This window comes from Halichoerus grypus, chromosome 2 (genome assembly GCF_964656455.1).
Source record: "Halichoerus grypus chromosome 2, mHalGry1.hap1.1, whole genome shotgun sequence".
Lineage (NCBI taxonomy): Eukaryota > Metazoa > Chordata > Mammalia > Carnivora > Phocidae > Halichoerus > Halichoerus grypus.
In genome coordinates this window covers 164001443-164028000 of record NC_135713.1, presented here as the reverse complement: position 1 = coordinate 164028000, position 26558 = coordinate 164001443, and the positions used below count along the sequence as shown (strand labels likewise).

At 43.1% G+C, this 26558-nt stretch overlaps 1 protein-coding gene and 1 pseudogene across 5 annotated transcripts in view; one reads left to right on the top strand and one right to left on the bottom strand.

The window, feature by feature from the left end:
• The window catches only part of SMG6 (SMG6 nonsense mediated mRNA decay factor), a 229584-nt gene that overhangs the window by 166132 nt on the left and 36894 nt on the right, over positions 1-26558 (bottom strand). For all 5 annotated transcript variants that reach the window (XM_078068060.1, XM_036091094.2, XM_036091101.2 and 2 more), the window contains 2 exons: positions 15660-15721; positions 8533-8678 (listed from right to left, as the gene is read on the bottom strand). In XM_078068060.1, the coding sequence (XP_077924186.1) occupies positions 8533-8678; positions 15660-15721 (208 nt within the window). The remainder of the gene's footprint in view (positions 1-8532; positions 8679-15659; positions 15722-26558) is intronic.
• LOC118534977 (ubiquitin-ribosomal protein eL40 fusion protein pseudogene) lies at positions 21289-21671 on the top strand (annotated as a pseudogene).

The window sequence follows — 26558 nt, the reverse complement described above, 5'->3', positions numbered from 1 at the left end:
AATAAAAGGCAAACAACTTGATTTTTCAAATGGGCAGAAGATTTAAACACACACCAAAGAAGATATACAAATGACAAATAAGCACATGAAAAGTCACTCCTCATCCTCAGTCATTGAGGGGAAACACAGAATGAAATTAAAACCAAAATGAAATGGTACCGCATATCCACCCAAATCCCTAAAGTAAAAAAGACTGACAATACCAAATGTTGGCAAGGATGCAAAGGAACTGAAACTCTTATGCCCTGCTGCAAGGAATTTAAATGATTCAACTACTTTGGAAAACAGCTTAGCAGTTTCTTATGAAATTAAATATATACTTACTGTATGACCCAGGACATCTACTCCTGGGTATTTACCCAAGAGATTAAAATACATGTACACATAGGGCGCCTGGGTGGCTCAGATGGTTAAGCGTCTGCCTTCGGCTCAGGTCATGATCCCAGGGTCCTGGGATCGAGCCCCGCATCCGGCTCCCTGCTCTCCCTCTCCCTCTGCTTCTACCTCTGCTCATGTTCTCTCTCTCTGTATCTCTGTGTCTCGACTGAATAAATAAAAAAAAAAAATCTTAAAAAAAAAAAAAACAATCAGTTTAAAAAAATAAAGTAAAATAAAATACATGTTCACAAAAAGACTTTCATACAGAGGTTCATGGCACTTTTATTCATAATAACCCAAAAGTAGAAACAACCGAAATGTTCAACAGGTAACTAGATAAACAAAACTGTAGTATATCCTTATAGTAGAATACTATTCAGTAACACAAAGGAATGAAATACTGATTCCTATAAACAACATGAATAAATCTCAGACACATTAAGCTGAACAAAAGAAACCAGAAACAAAAGACTACACACTGTATGATTGCATTTATAAGAAACTCTAGAAAAGACACATTCATTGTATGGTGACAGAAGACAGATCAGTGGTTTACCTGAGGCCGGGGGTAGGAATGGAGATCAACTGGAATGGGCACAAAGAAAACTTTTTGGATGATGGAACATTCCATATCTTGATTGTGATGATTAGTTACCCGGGTTATATAAACTGGTATATAAGTTGGTCAAACTCACTGAAATGTACTCTTAAGATGGGTTCATTTTACTGTGTATAAATTTACCTCAATAAAACTGATTTTTAAATAATAGTACAGTACGTATAAATCCAAATACTCCAATAATTACAATAACGGTCAATGGATTCAATATTCATAATAGCTCCAAAGAGAAAACAACTCAAATGTCTCAAATATCCTTAAAATAAGAATGGGTAAACTGTAATACAGGAATAAAATGTAGTATTGTAGCAATGAAAATGAATAAACTACAACCACACACATCAACATGGATAGAACTCACAAACATTACATGGAACAAAATAAGCCAGAGAGAAAAGAATGTAAATAATATGATTAAGCATGATTCCATTCATATGCAAGCAAAACCAAACTACGTTTTGTTTAAGAGTACATACTTATAACAATGCTATAAAAAAGTAAGGGAATGAACTCCACAGGTCAGGATGATAATTACCTATAAGGATGAGGGAGAACTACCATGGGCACAAAACACAACAGGGAGCTTCTGAGGTGCTAACAGCATTCTATTTCTTAACCCAGATAGGGGTTCCATGTGTATTCACTTTATCATCCTTTCAAATGTTTTATACTCTCATCCTCTTTTCTGCATGAATGATATATCTACTTTCCCCCAGGCCAAAAATAAGAATCATAGTCTCCTCTAAGAATGGCATGTGAAAAGCCTCTTTCTTAAAAGCAAGAAAGATAATAGAAAAGATCATGAGAATAAGAAACAATGTTCCTAAAAAGTCCTTTAAAAAAGAAAGGGAGGGGCGCCTGGGTGGCTCAGTCGTTAAGCGTCTGCCTTCGGCTCAGGTCATGATCCCAGGGTCCTGGGATCGAGCCCCGCATCGGGCTCCCTGCTCTGCAGGAAGCCTGCTTCTCCCTCTCCCACTCCTCCTGCTTGTGTTCCCTCTGTCACTGTGTCTCTCTCTGTCAAATAAATAAATAAAATCTTTAAAAAAAAAAAAAAAAAAGAAAGGGAGAGGGGTGCCTGGGTGGCTCAGTCCTTAAGCATCTGCCTTCAGCTCAGGTCATGATCCCAGAGCCCTGGGATCGAGCCCCACATCGGGATCCCTGCTCCTCGGGAGGCCTGCTTCTCCCTCTCCCACTCCCCCTGCTTGTGTTTCCTCTCTCGCTGTGTCTCTCTGTGTCAAATGGATGAATAAAATCTTAAAAAAAAAAAAAAAGAAAGAAAGAAAGGGAGAAAGAGAGAGAAGGAGACTGCATTTCCCAAAGTAAGACAAAGATGAATATTTCTTTTCCCACCTGGTCATGAACAATGCTTTCTGTTGTGAGAGGGAGATTCCCCCTTACCCATGAGAATAGTAAATATGGACCCCCGACAACTTTTGATATCCTCAAACCATATCCTTCTGCCAGCTTATTACCTGTGGCCCCACCAGAGGTTCAAGCAGCCTGGAATTCTGACTCCCCCTCAACTCCCTCATCTCTACCTCTGTTCCTCTTCAGTCTCAAATCAGACTCAAGAATCACTTTTTGCATCAAAAAACAGCAGCTGCTCAGATTTGGCGGCGGCGGGGGGGGCAAGATGCTTGCATTGTTTAACTCTCTCAATTAAATCCAGAGAGGTTTCTGTGTCTTCTGATACAGAAGGCTGGACACTTAAGATGTGGGTGTAATTTGCTAGCTGCGTAACCTTGCTTAAATTATTAAACCTTTCTGATATGTTCCTGGTCATCTATAAAACAGGACACAAAATATCTGTCCCACCTGTCTCTGACAGCTGGTAGGAGAAATCAAATGAAAACACATATGCAGCAACTATAAAATGTCATCAGGTATTATCACAGTGTTTTGCTGTTGTTATTATCTGCCACTACCTCTGAAAGCTACAATTCTTCCTCAGCCACCATTCAGTTGGTTAGGATACAAAGTACAACTTATGCCCTCTCACCCCATCCTCAGAACACACCCACTTCCCCTGTGTGTTCAACACACAGTACATAGCTGGCCTGAGCCCCCGGTAAGCTACACATGTAGAATTTTTCTCCTCAGGAAAAGCTTACAGAGAACTCTGGAAAGGCAGCTGAGAGCCCTGCTGCCAACATTCCTGCCAATAATGTCTTCCTTTCAGAGTTAAGTCCTTCCTGGAGCAAAATAAAATCAAATTGGGAAGCCATACAACAGCCAGAGAGAGGAGATACCCGGCCCATATTAACTCCTGGGCAATGATGGGACACTGCACTTCAGCACTCTAAACCAAAGCAACCAAGGACACCAAACCACACCATCACCTTGGGGCAAACAGATACCATTCCTTCACGTGACACAGTAAGAAGCTTAATTTTATTGATATGACTGGATTTTCTCACTTCTTTAGCGGTTCAGAACTGTTTGTCCTCCCCTGACCTAAAGTAACATATATTCTAAAAACAAGGACCCTGGAAATCAGAGTCAGGAAAGATAGGGAGGTCCCCTACACACTCACTTCTTTAACTTTTTCTTCTTTTCCAGGGAATCCTGAGGGAAGAAGTCTGTGCTAAGCAGCCTACTGATAGTTGTATCTCCCCCAGGGGGATAGAGGGCATAGCTGAAGGATGCATCCTCCTCTGGCCTGCCTTCTAAAGCCTAGACTCTTCTGACCTTTGAATCCATTTCTCACAAAATTTGTTGGCCAAGCTGGCTCTTTCTTTGCTAATTTACTCTAAACTGAGCAGTTCTGGAAATGAAGGTCAGGAAGTGCTGATTACCTGGAGAAATCTACCCATGGATCCTTTAGGAGAAAAAGCCCAAGGGCTTCTACCACTAGAGATCTTAGAGAAGGAGGAATGAGAAGGACAGTTTATACAGCTAAACTCAAGCCTAACCCCTTATGAAAGGTGGATTTCCTGTACAACTGTTCTGACAAGCAGAGGATTAGGCACTTCATACATTCTGCTTTGGTAAGAAACTCAGACAGAAGTGAATTGCCACAGAGAAGCAGACTGCTGTACTCAAAGTCTGTGAGGTGGCTGGAAAACAAAGGAACTCTGGTTGTGAATCAAACTTCTCAACTACAGTCAACCAGCATACACAACAACAGCATGAAGGTGTGAGGTCTCTACCTCAAGCATCCCAACATCTGGGTTAACCACTATCGGTCCCACACAGACAGCTGTGATTCTCTATTCCTCTGGAGACACACATGTGGCACTCCCTCTACCTCCTGCAATGCAGGATTACTAACGAGCCATAAGAGCAAGCATAATTGATAATGGAAGGAATGCCAGTCCATCCCTACCTCAATCCCAGCCCCGAAATGTTCCCTAAAAGCAGGGAGTACCAACAGCACACGAGAGAAGTGTCTCTGGGTGCCCTCCTGCTGCCTCTGGGGCGTTTCTGCAAGGCTGAAATGGAGGCCTGGCCTATGAACTGGTAGAGGAGGAAAAGGAGGAGGAAAAAGAGGGGGCCAGAGTATAGAAAAGGGAAGTTATTCCAGTGGTGGCCAATAAATAACATCCAATGATTTATAGGAAGTATAATCCAATAATACAGTAAAATAAAACAGTGTGTGACTGAGATGGTTTTGATTCCAGGAATTATAAAACATATTTTTTAAAAAGAGAAAGAGCAAGAGGGAGAGAGAAAAAGGAAAAAAAAAAAAAAAAAAAGGCCAGATTGGAGCAAATTGGGCACAGATGGGGGATGCAATGGGTTTCAGTGATGCCCTACCACAAATGCTGCTTCAATTATTCCTCTTCAAGAAACTAGAGTCTATTTCCTTCAATTACAGAATTTTCAAAAAATTAAAATTCTTGGAGTGTTTGTGGTTTAGATCAACAGTTCAACCTCCAGCATCACGTCAGCCGATCAAACGGCCACTGAAGTGTTAAATGCTGAGGCACGTGGAGAAGGCCCCATTTCTCCCTTTGGGCTCAGGAATGCTGTAGAGAGATTACCAATTGTGACATCACTCTGGGAACCACCTATCTCACCACCACCCATCACTCGCCAAAGGACAATTTTGGACCCAGGCCAGGTAAGGAACACACTGTTCAATGAGAGCTGGCTTGCCCAGAACTGTGGCCTTCTTCATCCATGCATTCAGTACAGACTTAACTGAGTGCCTAGTAAGTACTAGGCACTTTCCTAAGAACCCCCCAAACATCCCTCAAATTTATCTGTCCCCAATCACTTCAGTGCAGGATTCTAGACTCTGTAGTTCCACTGAAGTGGAATTTTTGCAAAGGGCTCGTATGAGAGGAGGAGACAGAGGTCTCCCCCACCAATGGCCCTCAACCCATGATTTTTGAGATCACTGCTGAGATCTGAAAGTTTAGTTGGTTAAATGATGTAGCAGAACTCAATTTATTTCCTCCTGTGTGAAGGGGGGCAAATCTGATCTCACATCCTCTGCCTTCCTGAGCTCCAGGGAAAACTATAACCTGGGAAAAGGGGAAAGATGCCTTTTAGTCGCCACCAGCTGAGGGTTTTTTCCTCCATTTTTACTTGTGAGGTGTCCAAAGCTTTTAAACAGTTCTATATCTCTCTTGACCACAAGGAAAGCACATTTAAAAAGCAATCACCCTAAAGTGTTAGTATCATTCTATCCCTGAACTACTGGTATTTTGAAAAGAGGACAGTTATACAAAGGTGGCACTGAACACAAAAAAAATGAATCAGAGGCATCAACAAAGAACATACTTTTTAGTAAGGACGTCCCTGTTGCTCTTCAAATCATATGCCTTAGGTACCATATCTACAAGGCAGGCCCAGGCACAGACTGAAAGGATCCCAACTGCCTTGGGGGCCACAGATCACCTCTGCTTCAGGCTGGAATGTTCCTTCTCCACAGAGTCCAGGAACTGACATATGCAAACACCCACCCAGAAGGACATGTCCAAGTAAGAATGGAAAGAAAAATGATGGTCCAGATGTTCTGTAACTCGCAGTGACTGCCAAATCACCAAGACCCCAAGCACCTGGGAGGGCCAGGCAGCATCAGGCCCTTGCTTCCCGGTTTCAGACAGCCAGGGTTCTGTGGCTGGGTGGCGACTCTGACAGCAAGCAGACTGGCCTGGAGAGAAGCCTTCAGAAGGGCACCAGCTGACAGGACTTGGGGGCTGAACACTCAGGGCTGATTTATCACTTCCTTACTCATAAAAATGTGATTCAAACTGCTGTTGATTAGTGAAGGATTTAAATCTTTACCCTCTCCCCAACCCCCTTCCCTCTCCACCCCCGGCACAGATGCTGCTACTCAGCCACAACACCCCCTTCTTGCCACTGTCCGTGCAAGCACAGCACAGGGGCCCAGAGAAGATGACTCATGTGCTGGGAAATGGAAAAGTGCATCTTCCCACCAACTGGCCCCGCTGAGTGCTCTGCTCACCCCTCTCCCAATGGCAGCCCACACAGTGGGGTCTGGACGGCCGCCTCAACTGCACACCGGGTACTTGGCAGCACGTCCGCAGAGCTCTCTGTCCTACTTGAGTGTTATATCCTGTGGCCCAGGCTGTTTTTCCCTGAAACACTCTTGGAGCTTCTGACCACCTCAGCTCATACTCCCCTTGGCCCCAGCTGCCTCATGGAGGTGAGCGTCAGGACAAGGTCAGAAATGAGCAGTCTCAAGCACAGGCTCTGACTTGTCCTTCTTGGCTAGCAGGTCCTCATTATGACCAACCATGGATGGAAAAGAGTCCTGAAAAAAGAACCTTGGCCTCAAATGGGAGAACCACCTATTTTCTCCTTTCTCTGTTCTCACCACCTCACCTTCCTTTCACCCATATTTTCTTAACCTTTACTTAACAGCAGCTACAAGAAAAGGACTCACTGGTGGCCTACGAAAAGGCCAAGGTATTCCTTTTCATGGAGCAGAAGCTGCTGACAACAGATGCTTCGCAGGCAAGAGCCGCAGGTCCTTTACACTCACACCTCCTGAGACCACAGGTCACTTGAGGCTGGAATGATACCTTGGCAGAGGCTGCAGTTCTGTGACAGAGCAGCAACTCACCGAACTCTGTGCTGCTGTTAGAGGTAGGCAGGAAAATAAATAGAAGGGCACTGCAGGAGGCCCCAGCTCCTGAGTCCGGTGAGCTTCCCAATTGGTAGGAGAACCAGCAGAGTAACGGTGAAGGAATCAATCTCCCTCCCCTTTGGACTTCACAGCCCACCATGACAGCACTTCACAAACTTTATTTCCTCCTTCCTGGAAACCACCACTGCCCCTCAAGATTACATGCTTTCTCAGAGGTATTCTCAGGAATAATTAGCCAAGCTCAAAAAGGCACCTAAGCCTCTGCATCTCGACTTCTGCTGGGAACTCTCAATGTTGTAGCAGGCAGCATGAGGGGAGAAAATCCTCTAAGATTCAGATATGATTGAAAACCCAGGTGGACGAGCAGAGGACCTTGCAGAGAAAGTCCCAGGAGAAGCCAAGTTTTCAAGGGAAAGTGTGGCATATACACTCATCAGGGGAGAAATCCACCACCCCCAATACCAGCAAGCTGAGGCATAACCCCCAAGTACAAATGGGAAGGGAAATAAATCAACTTCAGAGTGAGAAGCACTAAGAAAAGATGCAACAAGAGAACTAGCGACACTCTGTCCAGAAAGACCAGGTCTGTTTTAAAACAGAATCTGCACAGGACAGTTTCCACTTCTTGGCATTTCAGATAATAACCTTCCAGCCCTGAGACCAAACACTCTCTGTCAATGCTCTGAAACGATTCTTGGCAGCGTGGACCAAATAAACACACAAAACAATGTCACCCCCATGCTACATATTTCCATCAAGTCAAACCACATCATCCTTACCTAAAGTGGGGTGGAGGGGAGGGAAGGGATCCTGGTAACATCCTTCAACAGTGACCTGGTCATCAGAACATTTAAAAATCTTGCCAATCAGCCCCTCCCTCCCCACCCCCCACCTCAAAAAACCCCAGTGTTCAGAAAAGCATTTCAGAATGCACACCAGTATAATGGCCAAATTCTAGGCCTGGTGATTTTTGTGCTTCCAGCTTGAGTCACCAAAGCTCATCAATTCACTGTTCGTACTCCCTGGCAGGCTCCCACAAGGGATAGCCCATAGGGAACTAGACTTTTCCATATTGAACAAACAGGGTACATGCGTCCAGAAACAGCTATTCCCAATCCCTGCCAAGCGTATGGTCTCTGCAATGAAACATTTCAGCAATGCCTCTCCCCTGGGAGAGGCTCTGGGTCTGTAGCCTCCAAGAGGCCTTGCTGCTGCCTTTAGCACGGCCAGATGTGCAACAGCATCTCTGGGTTTGCAAATAAAGCTCTATACCCATGATTCCTTCCTTTCATCCCACCCAAGCACTAGAGAGTCATACAGATTTCAGAGAGTAAATTAAAAATCTGAGAGGCAATGATAGGGAAGCGTGTGTGTGCGTGTGTGTGTATCAGGGGGAATGTCGTGGTATGGTAGCATATGAAAGAAGCCACATTCAGATTTGTCTGTGTGGATAAAGATGCCAGCCGTTCCTTACCTTTCAGCTGAGAGTTGTGTACAGCAAACATGTTGATGGTCATAAGCTGCAGCATGCGGGTACTTCCAATAGGAGGGGGGCTGTGCTGCAGCAGCACCTGGAACTCCTTGAGGACCTTCTCCGCCACCGCAGGGAATGTCTCCATCCTGCAAACACAGCCAGCTCATTCAGGGAGGCACGTGCCCAAGAGCAGCTGGTGTGCACACGCACACGTGCACACAAACTCCCACCCCACCACGCCGTGTCTCTCTGAAAGCAGACCACTCATGCCTAGGACGTTTTCTTTCACAAACCTTCCCGGTATCCTAAGGTTGTGACCACATTTAAGAAAAAGAATTGATCAGGGATCAGAGATGGAAACAACTCAACCTCTGGATACGTCACTATGAGTTATTAGGCTTTGGTATGCTATTTCCTAACCCCTGGCAACCACTGGATTCATGCTGAAATCAAAGTTTCTCTCTGAAACACTCAGTTTTTGTGAATAGTGAACAAATTTCCTTAAAGCTCTACAACCTACATATTCCCCAAACTCTCTGGTATGAAAACTGTATTCCTTAAAAAGAGGTTCATGAATCTAGAGGCTTCGCTTCAGGAAACCAGGCATAGTTCTGCTGCTGTCTTTTAGGTACCATCACACTAATTGCTCCACCTAGGGATCCCAGACTTCCCCTTGAAGAAGCCCTAGACCAAGGGCCCCCATGATCTGTTTCAGTCTTTCCTGTGTTGCTGTCCTCCTCCCTCTCACAAGCCTCGGCTCATCAGGGTCTGTATGTTTTCAGGCCAGTGGAAATCTAATGCCCTGGCCAACTGCCACTCCCAATACAGGAAGAGCCTATAATGTAGGGAGGTAGAAATCCAGCCAGTGACCTAGGGCTCCTAAAGAGAGGTCATTCAAACCACTGCTTGCCAAATGTGGCCACTGGATCCCAAACAGTGGTGCATGCCTGGAGCTCCTTTGGAAACATGAACAAACCACAGCTCAAGTCCTCAGAAAATAAAAAGCAAATTCAAACTTGGTGCTAGAGAGAGAAACCAGGCACATGGGCCTTAGAGCCACGCTGAACAATTCGTGGTCAGCAAAGTATCTTTTATCCATCCTCAACCCCCACCCCCCAAACAAACAAACTCCTTGTGGTACACTGGGGGGTGGGGTGAGGAATAGCTCCAGGCTGGATTAATAAATAGCTTCTGGAAAGCCACAGGGAAGGGAATCTTTCTCAAAAGATACAAAACAGTTTCAAGTCCTAGAGAAAGGTGCTTCTGGTTTCACCTGAACCTTGGCCCTTTCGCCACTAAGTAATACCCTCCCCGTGTTAGGAAAAAAACTCCAGAGCTTTCTGGCATCTTAGCAATCTTCATTCCTTACCCTTGGATGGCAACTCCTATTACTGACCTTCTAGTACCCAGGAGTCATGCCACAGCTATGGGTCAATTACAGTTTATACTCCAGTTCCCTTCTCTGCTGAGCTGTCCTCATTTTCATTGGCACAAAACATGCCATGTATTTGCTTTTTTCCCCAACATGCCATTTCAAGTGCCCCCCCCCCCCGGAAAAAACAAGGAAAAAAAAAAAAAGAACCTTGTTTTTCCTTCCAATTCAGAACCATTAAAACTCTTGGTAGGTTTGGAATGGCAGAGAGTGATATGTTTGGGGCTGGAATGGATCCATTTTTCCCCATGGGCTATAACAAAGGTTTCATTTTAAATCTTGACACTGTGCAGCACTCTTTCTGGTCGGAGGTGGGGAGGGGGGCTAGCACTTCTCATTACGAGAATAGCAGTGTTCACTCTGCTTGAAAAGCAGCCACAGTGGGCAAGTTTCAGAGCCATGTGTCTCCGTGTTGAAAGGCAGTAGAGAGCCAGCACAGAATGACAGGACAGAGGTGTCACGTGGGACAGTCCTGCTTCGAAGCTGTGTCTGAGGAAGCCTCTTCCCTGGGATGGGAATTGAAACAGATCCATTAACTCCCTAGGTCAGATTGAAGTCTCAAATGAGCACCAGGTCAAATATCCACATCTCTCTCTCTTTTTTTTTTAATAACAACAAAAAAAAAGATCCTCCCTTTGCCTTTCAACTAGTACAACACATAACTATAACAACAAAAAAAACCCCTCAAATACATAAGGATATCGGTTAGAGTAACTTCAACTCTGAGATATGAGGGAAGATGAATCCACTCAGACTAAAGCAGCTTTGTTAGGCAGTAACTGAGGGACGCAGAGATAACAGATCCTTCCTCAGAGCTCAATAGCGGGGTTTCTGCTTCCCAGTTTTGTTACTAAAATGCTGATTTGGGCCTCAAACCACCTGTAAGTAGTTTTATGTCTTTCTCTTTGCTCCACCCGATATTACAGGATAAAAATTATACTGAAATGGAAATACAATGTACAACTTATGTTTGAAGTTTTATAAAATTATAAAAAGCAGCAACAGCAGTAGCAGCAAAGGAGGAGAGAGAGCATAAAAAGATGGTAATTTATAACAGCAAAAAATTGGAAACAGCCTAAAATGCCCAACAACAGCAGATCATTAAGACGGCACATCCATATAATTGAATTCTATTTTTTAATTTTTTATTTAAATTCAATTTAATTAACATATAGCATATTATTAGTTTCAGAGGTAGAATTTAGTGATTCATCAGTTAGATCAGAACATATTAACACCCAGTGCTCAAATTCTTTTTTTTAAAAGTTGTATTAGAGGGGCGCCTGGGTGGCTCAGTCGTTAAGCGGCTGCCTTCGGCTCAGGTCATGATCCCAGGGTCCTGGGATCGAGCCCTGCATCGGGCTCCCTGCTCAGTGGGAAGTCTGCTTCTCCCTCTCCCACTGCTCCTGCTTGTGTTCCCTCTCTCGCTCTCTCTGTCAGATAAATAAATAAAATCTTAAAAAAAAAAAAGTTGTATTAGATTTTTAATCATGTGGGGGAAAGTTCAATATATATTAAATGAATACACTTTTAAAATAGTTGAATGTCCCTTGTTACGCATATTTGTAAAAAAATAAATGTGTGATATGTATAGAAAAAAAGATAAAAATATACACCAAGTGTTAAGGGTGGAGAGTTATCTCTGGATAGTGAGAAGATGGGCAATTTTTTATTTCTTCTTTTGCTGGGTTTTCTTAATATTTTACAATGAGCACTGTGTGCAGTAAATAGATTTTTCCCTACAATGAATACGTCTGGCTTTTGTATATAAAACATTTATAATTTTAAAAATAAATCAAGACATAAACATTGCATTTTTCACAACTCAAAGACCAAAATAAATATATCAGTCTTTGAATTCCAAGAGACCTTGAAGCTGTGCAAATAGCGTGACTAAGCAAGCAAGTAAAAACTAAAGCGGTAACTTTAACCAACGCAATAACGGGAAGCAAAATTATTCTATTTGTCACAAATCAAAAGTCTCCAGGCTGCCGGCTTCCCAACCTCTCTCAGTGGAGTCCAGGCGCAGGTCTGATCTGCCTCTCACCAGGAAAGCAAGTGTCTGTCAGGAGCCATATGGGATCCCTGACTGAATCCTCTTCCTGAGCCTGAGAAGATTCTGTCCCTATCCTTAAAAACTGCAGAAGATACAATCATTTTCAGGATAAGCATTTTGCAGACTTAAGTGACTGCTTTCCGAAGTGATCTCTAGAGACACCTTGTCTCATTTGAATGGCAGTTTCAAGAAACCAGTCTTTCAGACAACACTGGGACCTAAATTGGGAGTGACTCAGACAGTGACTAACGGGACAGCACCCAACCTCTCAGATGCTGAGGAACGCAGCTGGGCTAGATGACATTCTCTGCAGAAAACAATCACGCTTCCTAACTTTTTTCAACTTCTTAATTTTTAAAAACTGGACAAGATAGGAGCAATCCAGTAGCAAAACAAAAACAAACAAAACTAAGCCATGTGACAGGATAGAGATGAGAGAAAAAAAAAATCATGGTGCTACAGAACATAAGGACTGGAATGGACCTTGGACATCATCTATTTAAACTGCTGATAAGGAAACTGAAGCCCAAAGAGGCTTTGACTTGTTCCCTCTCGAGGTCTTGTAATTAGTCAGTGGTGAAAACAAAACTTTTCCCTTGGGCACTTGATTCCACCTAATGCTCTGAACCTCTTTTTCCCTGGACACAGAGGAGGGAGACTCGTGTTGCAGACAATTGGCATTCAAGCTGATACAGATGCGATTTGGAACACCTAGCACAGAGAAGACACAGGCCCGGAGAGCAAAGCAACCCAGGGCTTTTCTCAAAAGGCAGGCAGGACAGTGGATGTGTCTTCAGCTGCTCCCCATTACAATCTCCTCACTCTTAATTCGTTTTCAACGCCTCCCACATTTCACATCTTCTTGGTAATTAGGCAAGAGTCCATGTTGTTGTGTGTGGCTTGGGCTCACTCCTTTTCTAGTCTTACAGACTACTATGCTTTTTTTTACCCCCAGTAGAAGTTACTGCTGTTTCTGCCTTCCAGAATAAATATGGGGCTCAATTCTTTTCCTTCCAGGAGAGCACAAGAATACTCATCAAGGGGCTGGAGTGCCTAGAATTTACATATATTTTCCTCATGTGAACGTAACTGTAACTCATTTTTTATGAAGATGAACATAGACTGGCCTTATCTTTTTGCCAACAGAATATGTTATATGCAGGAATGGAAGAGGTCCTGAAAAATAATCTGGACCACAGCAAACCACCTCTGACAAATGAGATAATCTATTCTTTTTTAAAGACTTCCAGAGAAGAAAATTCCCAAACATCTTCCCTCTGTGAAATTTACTTACACCTAACCCAAATCTCTTCAGCTGCAACATAAGCCTATTTTCTCTTGCTGTCATCCCATAGAAATCAAAACTATCCGGTTATGACTCTTTTATATTTAAACACAAGGTACCCCACAGCTGTCTCTAAATAGACTTTTTTTTTTACCTTAACTTTTTGCGTGTGTTTTTTAAGATTTTATTTTTAAGCAATCTCTACACCCAATGTGGGGCTCGAACCCACAACCCTGAGATCAAGAGTCACATGCTCCACCAACTGAGCCAGCCAGGTGCCTCTTACTTTAATTCTGTTAAGATTAATTTTTTCTCTCAGAAATAATTTTCTAGCTTTTTAATCATTATTATGGTTCTTTCCCCAAGTTCCTCCAAAATATATGTATCTAACTATAAGGATTTTTAAGGGGAACAAAAGTAAGATTCTACCTAATACTTAGACCTGACAAAAATATATCTTAAATATTCCTACATTCTAGACCAAGATTTAGAACTTCTTTAGCTCCCCAAATCTCTAACAGAATAGCGGTTTCCAGCCAGGAGCAATTCTGCCCCCCAGGGAACATCTGGCATGTCTGGCGACATCTGTAATAGTCACGACTGGTGAGGAGAGGCAGAGGTACCACTGGCACATAGTGGGGAGAAGCCTGGAGGCTGTTAAAATCCTACAACACACAGGACAGACTCCAACAACAAAGAATTATAAGGCTCAAAATATCAATGGTACAAAGGTTGAGAAATACTGACTCATAAGACCACGGTACATGAAAATTTAAAGAACAAACACAGGAAAAGGAAAAAAAGGAGAGAAATACAGAATGGAAAGGTAGTAAGGTAGTCAGAAAGATTTTTAAAATGAGAAAAAAGATAATAAAAAGGAGCCATATTTTAAGTGCAGCATAATTGTATTTCCTGCTGTGATGCGTTATTTTATGAAATGACCTTGATATCATCTTGTCCACCTTGTAGCTGCAGCTTTACACGCCTCACTAGTGATTGGCCTGGGTCTACTATAACCTACTAGAATACTAGATCCTTCTCTCTAGTCTTTGACAATCTGTCCATTTCTTGTAATGATTTATTCATTCATACAGCAAGTATTTCCTGAGTACCTACTGTATGCTAGGCGCTGGGGATACAACAGCGTCGAGCAAAAACTCCTGCCAGGGTAGAGCCTATTGCGGGGGGGGGGGGGGGGGGAGGCTACTGACACACCTGATTTCCTCTTCCCAAGTGAATTACTTTACACTTAGTTCTCCCAATAGAGATGCATCTGTTGGCACTACTCCAAGTTTCCCTAGTGATTTCAAAATCAAGACTACCCTTGTGCTGGCCATCACTGTCACTTTTGCCCAGGTTGATGACAAATGAGTATGTAACAAGCACACTTTCTAGTTCACCATGTTTTTTCAGGGTTTCTTGAAGCAAGACAAAACCTTTCTGCTTCTCCCACTAAGGAAACCTTCTAGAGTATTACAGATAAACTCAGAAGGCTATGGCAGAAAGTGAGGGAAACACTGACAATAATGGGGGATCCAAAAGATATACCTCAAAGGGTAGCTCATAATAAAACCTCCAACTCAGGAAATATGAAAACGCAGACAAAGACCCATCAGAGAGTGCTGCCACTTACTTGTCTCCTAGACTACAGAGGCACTCAGCATACCTCTAGTCTGGTGTGCAGGCATTCATCAGGCTTTAGGATCACTAGTTTTATACAGTGAGGAAAAATTCTGATCCACGAAAGGAATACTCAAAACATGATGTCTTTCCAGGGATTTAATGGATGAAGTAACAGGGTTTTGCACACACCATCTTCCCTGATATTTACATGTAAATCCATGGCGGATGGGGAAACCAAAGAAAAGTCTTAGCATTTATGGAGATCAGCAATATGGCGCACAAACCTGAGCAGAGAAGAAAGGGGTATGGTTCAGAAGGAAGAGAAAATGTTAGAGGAAAGAAAATGTTACTCTTCTCTTTAAGGGAAAATTAGTGGACAGCATTCTCCCCAAGGAGGACCCCTGACAGCTGTACCTAGAGACTGAGTATGACTTCCTTAAGGAGCTCACTAGGGGCTGAGCTGGAAGGCAGAGGAAAGAGAAATCAGAGGGATTAGAGGTGGGGGTTGGATGTTTAAAAGGGGCTTTAGTAAAGATAGAGAAAGAAGAGACAGATGGATGCAGAATAATATTTCCCAAACTTCATGAGCAGAGTGAGTGAAGAGAAGGTGGAGGCCTCTAAGAATTCACACCCTGTGCCCTCAGTTACAAACACAGTCTAGTTGCTAACAATATTAAATTCCAAAATGACTTGTAATGTAGGAAAATAAAATAAACATCCTGCACACTTACCCAATCCGGGTAAACAGCTTCCCATGGGCATGGAGAAAACTGAGGATGAACCTTTTGTTCAGCTGCATGGGAAAAAGAGAGAGGAGAAAACAATTAAACTTTCCCCAGTTTCCTGTTACTGAACAGAGTCCCTAGTGACACAATAACCTGGCCAGGGTCTAAGGGGTGGGCACTAGGGATGGGAACCAAATGAACATGCCCAAAGCCTCACACAGACCCAGGGCACATGCCCAACAGCTGCGGATCAGCTGAGCCACCATGACAGCAGGCTCAGTGAGTGGACAGCACCCTCTGCTGGCAGCGGTGCCTGTGTGCAGGCAATGAAGGCATGACCAAAGCGCTCAGATCTAGGAGTCACTCTGGCCCACAATGATGGAAATTAAACAATGACAAAGGGAAAATACTCTGATCTTGTAAGTCCCTAATCGTATTTATAAGCTATTTTTCTACCTATCCAAGAAAGCAGGACTCTTGTAACCACGGATAAGCTAACAACACTAACTCATCCAATTGTACTTCTCCAGCTTTTAAAACAAAAATTCAAGTTCTAGATCTAGAGCTGAAAATTCAAGTGTCTACAGGAGCCAGGTACAAAATAGGTTACTGGGGACAGTAGCGCTCAACGGCTGTTCCACTCCATTTCTGCTCTTTGTAGGCCCAGGATCATCATCTCTTTCCTTTTATTTTCTCTCCTTTTAAAGAAAAGCTGAAAGCTAGGTTTTTATGTGAAAACCTCTGGCTTTTAAATGTTGGCTACTAATGGAAAAAGTTTAAGACATTAGGCAAGCCAAAAACACATATTTGCCAGCCACATCTGGCCCACAAGCTACCATATTTACAATCTTCAGTTCAAGGTTCCACAAAATCTACTTCTATCAAAACCGAGGGGAAAGATTCCTCTGATCAAATCAAGGGTGGGGGAGGAAATTCAACTCAAAGAAAGTGCAAATAATCTAAAGACCAAACCTTGTTGTCATCTTCCCCGGTCTCCTAGAACCAAAATGCTCACGGCCCAGTAGCCAAACAGAAAGAAGGATCAATAATCTTGATCTCAGGGCAGTGCTCAGAGCAAGGAATAGTCCAGCACCCCTGGATACTTTGCCTAACAGGAAAAACTCTGCTGGTTTATCCTTTTGCAAAAGAGAACACCAATCAAATCATGACAGTTCCATCTATTTCATATGGAAGCTCGGTGTGGGTAAAGGAGTGTACTCACACCTCACCATAACGTCAACAGCAAACTCTGCACACAAACTGTAGTTATTTTTGCTTAAACAAATTATACTTAATCAGCAATACTAGATCAAGCATTGATTTATATAGCTAAAAAGCTCAAGATACTTCATTGATGGTAACCTGTCTCTACAGTGAGGTGAGTCAGGGCCAGGGACATTGGGTTCCATGAAAAGAAGGGAAACTGCTGGAAAACAAAGGAACTGCTGTGAAATAAACTGCCAGTGACCATACCACTGTTAGTGGCAAAACCTGGGCTAGAATGCAAATCTCCAGATCCACTAGTAGAGGAAGGTGGTGAAAAACATGGACTTTCCTATCCAACCTCTGCCATTTACCTGCTGTGGAATCTCAGGCAACTTATCTAACCTCTCTAAGTTTTTCTTTCTTTTTTTTTTTAAGATTTTATTTATTTATTTGAGAGAGAAAGAATGAGAAACAGAGAGAGAGCACATGAGAGGGGGGAGCGGCAGGCAGAGGGAGAAGCAGACCCCCTGCTGATGTAGGACTCAATCCCGGGACTCCAGGATCATGACCTGAGCCAAAAGCAGTCGCTTAACCAACTGAGCCACCCAAGCACCCCTAAGTTTTTTTTTCTACACACTGGAGATAACAGTACCTATATGTTAGTGGATTGGTGTATGACATAAGGCAAGTAAAAACATGCTTGACATGTTGTAAACACTCAGCTGTTAGCTGAACATTCTTCCCCAATGAATGACAAAGCAAGTGGTAAAATGTTAACAACTGAAGAATTTGAGGGAAGGATATACAGAATTCCTCGGATTATTCTTACAACTTTTCTACAGATATAAAATTATTTCAAGATAAAAAAGTAAGAATGTAAAAAAAATAACAAAATAAAAAATAAAAAGGTAAAATGTATGTACTCTCTCTCTATTCTTAAATTTTAACTTAATTATCCCTTTTCCCACAGCTATCAATCATGACTAGTTAACCCACCCATAACCAGGAGGAATGCTGGTTATATTTATACATACAGGGTACTTTGGTAGGCAAAGAATGATATTAACTCATCTCATTCAAGCCAATTACCATTTCCCAAGCCCCAAGGCAGCTCAGAAAATTTAAGCAACTTAAACCAGCAAATGGCAGAGTTAGAACTTGAACCCAGGTCTTCTGGTTCCAAAGAAAAGTTTTTCTTCCTTTGTACTGCAAGTATCTCAGGAAGAGAACTGATTAGATTATTCATAACGGAAGGGATGATGAGGGAATAAGAGTAACTAAAAAGCACTTCAGGTCTACTTTTTAAGTTTCTCAATGAGGTAGGAAACTCATACTGTATGAGCTACAATACCTCCTGGATTAAAATTAAGAGCACCAAGAAGCTTTGTAGTACTGTGGTTCTATCGGGGCACCTGGGTGGCTCAGCTGGCTGGGAGTCTGACTCTTGATTTCAGCTCAGGTCATGATCTCATGGTCGTGGGATCGAGTCCTGCACTGGGCTCTGCACTCAGCCTGGAGTCTGCTGGAGAATCTTTCTCTCCCTCTCCCTCTGTCCCCCCACACCCCATCACCCGACTCAAGCTCACTCTCTGTCTAAATACATAAATAAATAAAATCTTTAAAAAAAAATACTGTGGTTCTATCTATACTTCCCAAACACCCTTCATTTAGGGTAGCAGATGAAGCCCATGTAACTACCTCAATTCATACTTGCCACTGTTATTTTCAACTGTATTTAGCAGAAAGTAGATTTCAATGCATTGTTTTTCAACTAGTCAGAGTGAAGGGAATCTTAGGGAACTTTTTCAAACTGTACACACATTCTCCCTGACCTTGGTTAGTGAGAGCCACTGCTTTATTTTTAGTCTGAAAGTATCTGTCACCCTAAACACAGTTTCTCTTTATCGTCACCAATAATACTTCAAGTCAGAAAACAGCTAAAAATGAAGATGCATTCTAGAGAGAGGTAAGGCATGTTATATTGAGGAAATAGATTTGTTACACATTGACCAAATGGACCTAAGCAACGCTACATGTAACACTCCAGCACAATTTTTGGAAAACAACTGATACCAAGTCCACCGTAGGAAAGTCTTAGTCTGAGCTTCCTCCCTCTCCAACACATCACCCTGTACTGGCTTCCATTTTGGCAACTTTTTGATTCTTAACAATATACTCAGATGGTCTCACTCAGGTACAGAAAGAAATGTTACTCTTTGAATGTGAGACTATCTGCCTCCAGATCTTCCTCACATATTTCCATATGGTTCACCAAAAACTAAAAATGCTTCTTGGGTATACCCTGACAGGCAACAATAGAATTATTAAAGGGCTCTTGTCTCTTCAGTTCAAGTCCAAAACCAATTCACTATGGACTCCTGAGCCTTTTATAAACCATCTAAAAGCAATGACCGAAAGAGACATTAATGGCAGTGGCTGGATGGGTAGGTCTCTGGACCCTCACAATAAAGTCTGTCCTGCCATTAACTACGGAATTATGAGTGAAATGGTTTGGGTTGTTCCTCAACTATAAAACAGAATTTCCACCCACTGACACCACCTACCTCAGAGCTGAAAGAATAAAATGAAATAATACAAACTAAAGCATTTTGAGGAATAAATGTTTTATGCAAGCCGTGGTAACTGTCACTCAGAACTGCCTAAATGCTTTGTGAACTATGGAGCAAGGAAGGAGAGAGAAGCTGTTCAGAGGCAGCAATACAACACAGGAGGTAAGAATTCTGAAATATGCCCAATTTCAATTCCTAAATAGTTGCTCCTCCTTCTGAATAGCTGTGTGGAAAACTGAATTTCTGAGAAGTGAATTATTTTAAAGATAGTAAGAGTACTCGGTATTAAAAGAAATTCCAGTGTGCATTTTTACAGTATTGTGGAGAACATAAATTATCATTCTCTTAATTTATCCATCTGGAGCACTTCTATAGATATGCCAAGTATTTAAAACCAAAAACCAAAAAAACCTTGTAATGTTTTAAATAGGGGGCTCTATCCTCTTAGATAGGAGCCAACATAGGTAGAAACCCAAATTTCAATGGTACCTGTTAGCAAATGTTCAGGACTTTCAGAGCATGCAATTAAAGCCCATTTACTGTCTCCCTAAGGCACTAAGCTCACAGGGTGCAGGAAAACGTGAGCACAGGGGTGATGCTGTGCTGTCCATTTTCATCCCTGTGCTGCTGCTATGCCAGGCACGATCAAGAACAAACCAACAAGGCAGGGTCCCCACTGCCAAGGAACCTGTAGTCCAAGAACAAAAGACAAATAATATTCCAAAACTTGCCAACTCCCCATTTATGCTCCAAATCCTAAGGCCTACTGGCTATGAAGGTGTCAAGAGGCACTCTGTTTCCCTTGTTACTATCCCTTAGGAAGGAAAGTCTTTGGAGGAGGTAAGATCTAAGGAGATGATAAAGAAAGTGAAGAAGGGGGACCTGGCATACAAATGTGGAAACCTATCAGTAAGTTAGTAATGGAACTATCATCTGGTAAAGGTAAAAATTATTCATGGTGGGGGCGCCTAGGGGGCTCAGTCGGTTAAACGTCTGCCTTTGGCTCGGGTCGTGATCTTGGGGTCCTGGGATCCAGCCCCACATCGGGCTCCCTGCTCAGCAGAGAGTCTACTTCTTCCTCTCCCTCTGCGCCTCCCTACCCCTGCTTGTGTGTGAGTGCGCGCGTGCTCTCTGTCTCAAATTAAATAAATAAATAAATAAATAAATAAATAAATAAATAAGTAATTGTTCATTAGACTTTCAGTATTCCTCCTTCCAGGATAGACATAAAGAAAGAAATACAGGCAAGCCAAATAGCATGACTCAAATGCCTCATTGAAGACAGAGCAAATCAAAATCAATCCTTCCATTTCTTACTTGGACCAAACCAAGGCTGAGGTAGAGTAGGGACAGTGATTACTTCTCACCTTTAGTTTCTCCGCCCCTGAACTGTTCTGGGCAAAATGACAGCTCAATTAGTTCTAATTAAGCACAAGTTCCATGCTGAGATGTCCTACTTAGACAGCTGGATCTGAGCCATGTGAACTCAAGTGTAAAACGTGCCTCTTAAAACCACCTCTTCCAAGAAATGCACCCCTTGAAACAACGGCTCTCATCCTCACACTGCAGCTTAGTGCTGCCTCAACAAAGTCTTAACGTTAAAGCAATTTACTTGCTATTACTTCATTATCTCTTTTTAAAGCCAGCAGACCGGAGGGAAATTAGGCTAAATGTCAAATCAGCAGTCAGTTCCAGAAAACCCAGCCAACAAGCAGAGGGACAGCAGAACTTAAGAGTACCCAGCTGGCTCTCAGGAGGGAAACTGGCACTAAGTCTAAGGAAAAGAAGGAACCCCGCTCTATCTCTTCAATGAGGTGGCGGAGCGGTTTGGTGGAAGTGCCTTGCGGCAGACGGAAAAGATGCAGATCTTTGTGAAGACCCTAGTGGGAAAGACCATCACACTTGAGGCCGAGCCCAGTGACACCACTGAAAATGTCAAAAATCCAAGCCAAAATCCAAGACAAGGAGGGCATCCTGCCTGACCAGCAGAATCTCAGTTTTGTGGGCAAACAGCTGGACAATGGACGCACTCTCTCAGACCACAACGTACAGAGAGAGTCCACCCTGCACTTGGTGCTTCGCCTGCGAGGTGGCAACACCCAGCCTTCCCTCCATCAGCGGGCCCAGAAACAAGATGATCCGCCGTGAGTGTTCTGCTCGCCTACACCCCCGCGTTGTCACCTGCCGCAAGAAGTGCAGCCACACCAACAACCTGTGCCCCAAGAAGGAAGTCAAATAAGGCCCCTCCTTTGCCTGCAGGGAGGCCTCCTGACCGAGCCCCAAGGCCCTGGGGCCTCAATAAAGTTTCCCTTTCATTGAAAAAAAAAAAAAACCAAAGGAAAAGAAGGAACCCCGAGTTTGTGACTATCCTGCATTTATTGTTTGTTTGTTTACTGGGCAAAGGGATGAGTACAGAATGACATGAACAGAGACCACTGATCTTAGAATTGAAGACCTGGGTAAAATTCTGGTTGTGCCATTTATTTGCTATATAACTACTGGGAAGTCACATCAACTTTCTAAGGCTATTTCTTCAACTATAAAATGAGAAGGCTGAGCGAGATCAGTATTGGTAATTCCATAACCCTGAGTGTGTCTGCATCACAAGAAGAGCTTTTATAAAAAAAAAAAAATAGATTCCCCAGTCCTACAGGATCAGAATCCTCAGGGAGGGGGAAGGTGACTGCAAATCAGCATTTTCAAAAGGTCTCCAGGTAATTCTAAAAGGCGGCCAGATTTAAGAACCACTGGGCTAGGGGCACCTGGGTGGCTCAGTCGGTTAAGCGGCTGCTTTCGGCTCAGGTCATGATCCCAGGGTCCTGGGATCGAGCCCCACGTCGGGGTCCCTGCTCAGTGGAGAGTCTGCTTCTCCCTCTCCCTCTGACTGCCTCTCTGCCTACTTATGCTCTCTATCTCTCTGTCAAATAAATAAATAAAAAATCTTTAAAAAAAAAAAAGAACCACTGGGCTAGATCAGGGGTCAGCAAACTACAGCCCAAGACTCAACAGGTAGCATGTCACCTGTTTCTATATGGCCTGGGAGCTAAGAATGTTTTTTTATATTGTTTTAATGGGTGAAAAAACTCAAAAGAGTATTTCATGACACAGAAAAATTATATGAAATGTAAATTTCAGCATCCATAAGTAAAGTTCTGTTGAAACACAGCCACACTAGCTTGTTTACATCTTGTCTGTCGCTACCTCTACAAAGGCAAGGTGAGTAGCCTCAGTAGAGTGTGTGGCCCAAAAGCCTAAAATATTTACTATCTGGCCCTTTACAGAAAAAGTGTGCTGATCCCTGCGCTAGATTTATAACATTAGGGTATCAAAAAAATTTTTCTACCTGTACAACACTTGAGGGTTACCACACACATCTACTGTAAACAGCGATGATTCCACGGGCTGACAGGTGAAGAAGGGTAGTGAGGAGGAGGGCAATCACCAATCTACAGTGTTCCTTCCAATTCTAAAAAGCCCACAAATGTATGACTCTAACTAAATCTAACTTTTCTTGCCAGCTTTTGAGTAAGCACCATCCTATTCTATGATAGCACCAAACCAAACCAAACCAAACCAAACAAAAACCCACCAAATGCCAAAAGAGTGCTGTTCTAAAAGCTTTTGAACTCAAAAGCCCCGAAGGCTACAAATAAATATAAATGGGACTCTCCGGATTTCCACCTTCAATGCCACTATGGGGCTAAGTGACCAAGTGGAAACAGAACATACCCAAAGCCAATAAAGTTTTTACGTAGGCTAGAGGGCCCGTGGACACTTCCCAAAACAATCTGTAATCGAGGGAAAGTGCCAGATTAAGGTTTATGAATCCCTGTGCTGTGGTGTGACAATCTATAACAACCAGCTCAAAAGTGCCACCAGCCTGACATGTCAAGGTATACAGAGAAAGAGAGAAAGTTCAGCCAAAGGGCAGCACTGTTGCTCTGACTGGGCTACTTTCTGAATGACTCTTCTTTCTGACTCATCTCTCTCAGCGCCTGGGAACTCTCATGGCCATCCACCCGAAAAGTAGGTGAGCTGGGACACCCTGTGTGCACTGCACAAAGTGAGAGAGAAGAGGAAATGGTTGAAGCTCCCACTTGGTGATCAGGAGGGTAACCAGAAAAACAGTTCTCCAAAGGCACACACACAACCTCAAACCCATCTTATAAGTGAATGGGTTGACAGGAGTGTGAGGGTGCTAAGGTCATTTATTCATTCAACGAAAACTAACTGTCCACCTTCTATGTACAGGACACTGCACGAACCAAGAACAAAGACAGAGATGATCCCTGCTCTGTGGGTGACATAATAATAAAGTGCCATGATGAGGGACATACAGGATGCTCTATACTTCCACAGCAGGGGCATTAGAGATCTCAGAGGAGTAGATCCTTGAGTTGAAACCTGAAGGCTGAATAAATAGTTGGTTTTAGAGCAGGTAGAGAGTCTTGTCTGTGTGTCATAAGTAAATGGAACAGCATGTGTGGTGGTCCCAAGAGTGGTATGTGGTAGACTGGTATGAGCAGGTAAGTGATTCTGCAAGAGGGAGTGTGGAGAAATAGGCTAAGTCAAGTTGTACTCCTCAGTAAAAAGTCTGATTTCAATCAAACTACTGAAAAGTGTTGAACAGAGAAGTGACATGAGCAAACCTCCATTTTTGAAAGGACATTCTAGCTACTGTTTAGAAATTTTAGGGTTTTTTTTTTTTTTGGCGGCCGGGGGGGGGGCCAGGGGGAGAAGTTGGCCAGGGTCAAATGTGTGGAGGCCAGGAGACCAATTAAGAAGCTACTGCAATCACCCAATGGCAATGAAGACAGAGAAGAGAGGGAAGATAAAGGAAATGGTCATTCCACACTCAATCATGATCCCTGTCCCTAACTCCCAAGGGTTCTAGTTCTAAATAACTCATCTACAGAGACCAGCAGTGGCCCCAAACCAAGTATGAGTCTTTAGAAAAAGTCCCAAACCAAATGAAACAGTGATTTCATTTTTAGAGATAATCTGGATATTCTTATTTCCTTTCAATATGTTTTTTTAAAGATTTTATTTATTTATTTTAGAGAGAGAGTGTGAGAAAGAGCATGAGAAGGGAGACGGTCAGAGGGTGAAGGAGACTCCCCATTGAGCAGGGAGCCCGACACGGGACTCGATCCCGGGACTCCAGGATCATGACCTGAGCTGAAGGCAGTCGCCCAACCAACTGAGCCACCCAGGCGCCCTCCTTTCAATATTTTTATTTTTTTATTTTTAAAGATTTTATTTATTTATTTGACAGAGTGACAGAGGGAACACAAGCAGGGGGAGTGGGGGAGGGAGAAGCAGGCTTTCTGCGGAGCAGGGAGCCTGATGTGGGGCTCGATCCCAGGACCCTGGGATCATGACCTGAGCCGAAGGCAGACGCTTAACGGCTGAGCCACCCAGGCGCCCCCCTTTCAATATTTTTAAATGGCCTACCTAGCATGGTGGTTGGTACTTAGTACATATTCGATAAGTGACTGAAGAATATATAAAACATACAGATTTGATAGTGATTAAATAGACTATCCAGGTGCTACACACAAAAGCCTCAAGAAAAATAGTGCAGTACTAATATTAATGCTGTAGGGAAGTAACATACTCATCATTATTCATGAGAATTTAAATCTATTTCTTTTTGGAGGATAATTTGACAAAACCCAGACAAAGGTATTCAAAGAAAAACAGAGTTCTATCAGGAATTAAGCATTCTGATCCTGAGGAATAGCAGTTCCCTCTGCTATATTCTGGCCCAAGAGACTGGACAAAAAGAGATCACAGTTAACATCAAAATAAAAGACAAAATCCAGGGCGCCAGGCTGGTTCAGTTGGTGGAGCATATGACTCTCGATCTCAGGGGTCTGAGTTCAAGCCCCACTTTGGGTAGGTATAGAAATTACTTAAAAATAAAACCTTAAGGGGCACCTGGGTGGCTCAGTCGTTGAGCGTCTGCCTTCGGCTCGGGTCATGATTCCGGGTCCTGGGATCGAGCCCCGTGTCGGGCTCCCTGCTTGGCGGGAAGGCTGCTTCTCCCTCTCCCACTCCCCCTGCTTGTATTCCCTCTCTCACTATGTCTCTCTCTGTCAAATAAATAAATAAAATCTTTTAAAAAAATAAAAATAAAAATAAAATAAAACCTTAAAAAAAAAAAAGCCAGGGCTCCTGGGTGGTTCAGTCGTTAAGCGTCTGCCTTCGGCTCAGGTCCCCTGCTCAGCGGGAAGTCTGCTTCTCCCTCTCCTCCTCCCCCTGCTTGTGTTCCCTCTCTTGCTGTGTATCTCTCTGTCAAATAAATAAATAAAATCTTTAAAAAAAAAAAAAAAGCCAAAATCCTTACAGTAACCTATAAAAGGCCTATCCAATACTCACTCTCTACTCCTGTAGCCTCCTGTCCCTTGAATGTGCCAAGCATGCTCCCAGTTTTATGTTCCAATACGAGGGTTCCTAAACTTTATAGCACAATGGAATGGCGTGCAAATCTTTTGAAAATACAGATGCCTGGCCTCCATCCCCAGACACTGATTTAATTTGCACAGGCGTGACACCTGGGGGTGAGACCTGAGCACTGGGATTTTTAAAGGCTCCCCAGGTTTTTGGGACAAGTTTGAGAACCACTGCTCCAGTTTACCCTGTTTTTAGAGCATTTATCACCAATTTTTACACAAACACACACACACCATGACAGCAAGGACTTCGTATATTTTGTTCACAACAGTGGGCTCAAAGGAGATAACCAATAAATACTTGGTGAACAAATGGCCTTTCTAGTCTGGTCTTCTGCTGTTCCTCCTGTCTCCACCCTGGCTGATGAGGCCTATACTTCAGGCAACAAAGAATTATTCATGGTGCCTGAAATTCACCATGTTCTTTTGGCTGCCAAGCTTTTCTATATCTAATAAAGTCCTACTTTTCCTTGCTTTCCCAACCCTCTACCCCTAGGCTGAGCCTAATACCTTATCCTGAAGGCTTAGAGAATATTTCATACACCTCTGATGCTGTGTATCACAGTACGTCTTAAGTACATACACATCTGTCTTTAGACCAGCTCTGTCCCTAGAACTTTGTCCACCATGACAGAAATGTTCCTTATCTTCACAGACCAATACAGCAGCCACTA